Raw genomic sequence first — 2,789 nt, forward strand, 5'->3', positions numbered from 1 at the left:
CTCGTCGTCGTGGCGACGAACGACTCACGGAAGCTGTTGTGAGGATGGAGGTGAGCGTGAGTGTGATCGATGACGGGGGTGACGCATGCGTCCCTGCTGCGGAACGCCTCCTCCCACTCCTCCTGCGTTCGCTCGGCGAATCGGGCCGCCACCAGAGCTTTCATCTCGTCTTGGTCGTCGCCGTGTTGATTCATCGGCGCGTCGTCATTGTTTAGTTGTAATCCTATTCGCCGAAAAATATAATAATAGCAGGTGGTCATGTTAAAATATGATCTAAAGAGATATATTGCACAGGTGGTTGCATAAAAATAAGAGATAAAGAGATATATTGCACAGGTGGTTGCGTAAAAATAAGAGATAAAGAGATAAATTGCGCAGCTGGTTGTGTAAAAATTAATGCATCATGTTGGAGGTTTATTAGAGAATTTTTTTTAGCTCGTGGAAAGAGAACCCTTGTAGCATTATAACATGTCTGATATGTAATGTGGAATGGAGATTTTAGAAAATCTTTGATATAACCCTTGCAAAACATTTGATAGATTCCTAGGTTCTTAGAAGAGGTCGTACATGGTGGAAATTGTATATTTACGTAATATCAATATTATTGTCTCAAATCGTCAAATTTTAGCATGATTATGATACAGATATTACTGTATACTTTTCGAGTTAAGTATATTGCATACAATAAACAAACTAACCCTCGATAAATTCCTGGTAAAACTGTGGCTCGATCGCTCCTACCGCCATGTATTTGCCGTCGCGAGTTTTGTATGTGTCGTAGAAATGTGCTCCGCTGTCCAGCATGTTTTCCCCGCGAGGTTTCCCCCACAGAAACAAGTCACGTGATTTCCATAGGAAGCTGCTCACATATGCGGCACCTTCCACCTAGCAAGTAACGAAACACACCGTTAGCTCAATCATAGATACGTAGCGCCATCTATCGACCAGCTTTGCATCTAACTTTTCCCTACATGAAATTTAGACAACTAAGCTGAACACCGCCAGCCAAGCTCAAGAAGAAGGTCGAAGAAATTTTATAGATTATAATAAATATTATTGGTGATTGCAATAATAATAAATATTCACTGTATGCATGAACCTATAACTATGATTTAGTAACAAAATATGATCAACTTCTCTCAAAAATAGATAAAATCCTGTATAAATAACGGGGGACGGATAATGCCCTATTATTTACTCCAAATGAAATGCATACGCTACCATGTTGGCATCAATAACTTGGCCTTTTCCTGAAGTCTGTCGTTCAACTAGAGCCATCATGATACCGAAGGCAGCCAGCAACCCACCGCCCGCAAAGTCCGCTAGTAAGTTGACAGGTGGAGTTGGCTTCTCATGTTTTCTTCCCAACATTGACAAAACACCTGCGGATCACGTCGTAACAACTTGCAGCAACAGCTCGAGTTAATCTAAAATTGGCTCATTCACAATATATATCTCTATCTCTACAGCTCTATCTACATTTCTATCTTATGCAATACGACTCTGTGGTATTTCTACGTTACACTCAGCACAGCAGTGATTATCTGGCCATGACTGCTGTTGCTACATCTCCACAGGTACTTGGTCAGTGGCGTAGCCAGCAATTGGAAACAGGGGGGGCCAAGGCGAGGGAGCGAAGCGACCGAGGGGGTAGGGTGTGGGAGGGTGGGGGTGGGGGAAACCCCCACGGTAGGGAGATTTTTGAAAATTCGTGCATGAAAATGGCATTTTCTGCACACTAAAATTCAGTATTAGGGGTAACTTATATGAGAAGTGGCATATGCTAATCCCTTATAACTCCCTCCCTCGCTTTTTATTTTTTCCACTCCGATCCGATCAACGTGGGACGATGGCCCCTGGCTGTGGCGCCGGAAGGCTCTGAGGTTACACACGACCAGTTGGTGGACCCTTAGCTAGACCAGTGAAAATGGTGTACGAAGCCAGTGTTTTTCAGGGAGGGAAGAAAAGAGTTAAGCGACCAAAGACAGCGATGAAGCAATTTCTCAACGGGGGAGGGTGTTTCCCCTCCCACGTAGGGTAATTTTTAAAAAATATGTGCATGGCAAAAATGGCATTTTGCGGCCATTTCATTTTTCGATTATTAGGTGTAGTGTAATAGTGGTATAAACCAATTCCATTCAGGCTGCTTCTCTCTTAAGTTTTTGTACTCTCCGATGCAAGAAGGGGGTTCATGGCCTGTCCTTGTGGCCCCCCCCTTAGCTACGCCTATTGTCCTCATTCAAGCACGATGACGGAATATTGGGACAACTTAGTTTGGATTTGTGTTGTTAGCCAGTACCATGCAATGTTTGATTTATCGTCCATAAACTGTTTTCAAGTTCCTCATATATAAAAGTTAAAGTTAAATTAATTTGATTTTGAAAATAGTCTAGGCTATATTGAATGAAATCGAAATAAGATCTACAGCGGAAAACAGGTAGATTGTTTGGACTGCCCTGAATAAAACATGCCAATTTTATTTAAATTACAAAAGATTACATCGTTTTTAGAATACAATAGCTGGTTAAAGATCACATTTAACATTGTTCGTTATAAAAATGTTTTGCTTTCCTCTGATGAAGAACTAAAAACCAATATTGCGAAATTTGAATTCTCAATAAAAACAAGGTAGCTGCCAAGATACGCCGCTCTATTTAAATAAAATAGGAAAATTTAGCCATGAAAAGCAATTGTGTTTTTGCCTCCGCCATGATAGAGAAGCAGGTACGTTAAATAGTGTTTGAAATCGGATTTTGAAATAAAAACCCGAGTGGTGGTGCCAAATGGCG

The 2,789-nt window shown here is 41.4% G+C and overlaps 1 protein-coding gene across 1 annotated transcript in view; it reads right to left on the reverse strand.

Annotated features, from left to right (window-relative positions):
- Window positions 1–7: 7 nt before the first annotated feature.
- Window positions 8–2,789, reverse strand: part of LOC106813032 (alpha-methylacyl-CoA racemase-like) — a gene marked incomplete at its 3' end in the record, with an annotated part of 6,865 nt that continues 4,083 nt past the window's right edge. Inside the window, exons 5-7 of the mRNA XM_014817077.1 lie at window positions 1,222–1,382; window positions 699–885; window positions 8–223 (exon numbers count right to left, since the gene is read on the reverse strand). Coding sequence (XP_014672563.1) covers window positions 8–223; window positions 699–885; window positions 1,222–1,382 — 564 coding nt within the window. The remainder of the gene's footprint in view (window positions 224–698; window positions 886–1,221; window positions 1,383–2,789) is intronic.

The sequence above is a fragment of the Priapulus caudatus genome, unplaced genomic scaffold (genome assembly GCF_000485595.1).
Source record: "Priapulus caudatus unplaced genomic scaffold, Priapulus_caudatus-5.0.1 Scaffold717, whole genome shotgun sequence".
Classification (NCBI taxonomy): domain Eukaryota; kingdom Metazoa; phylum Priapulida; class Priapulimorpha; order Priapulimorphida; family Priapulidae; genus Priapulus; species Priapulus caudatus.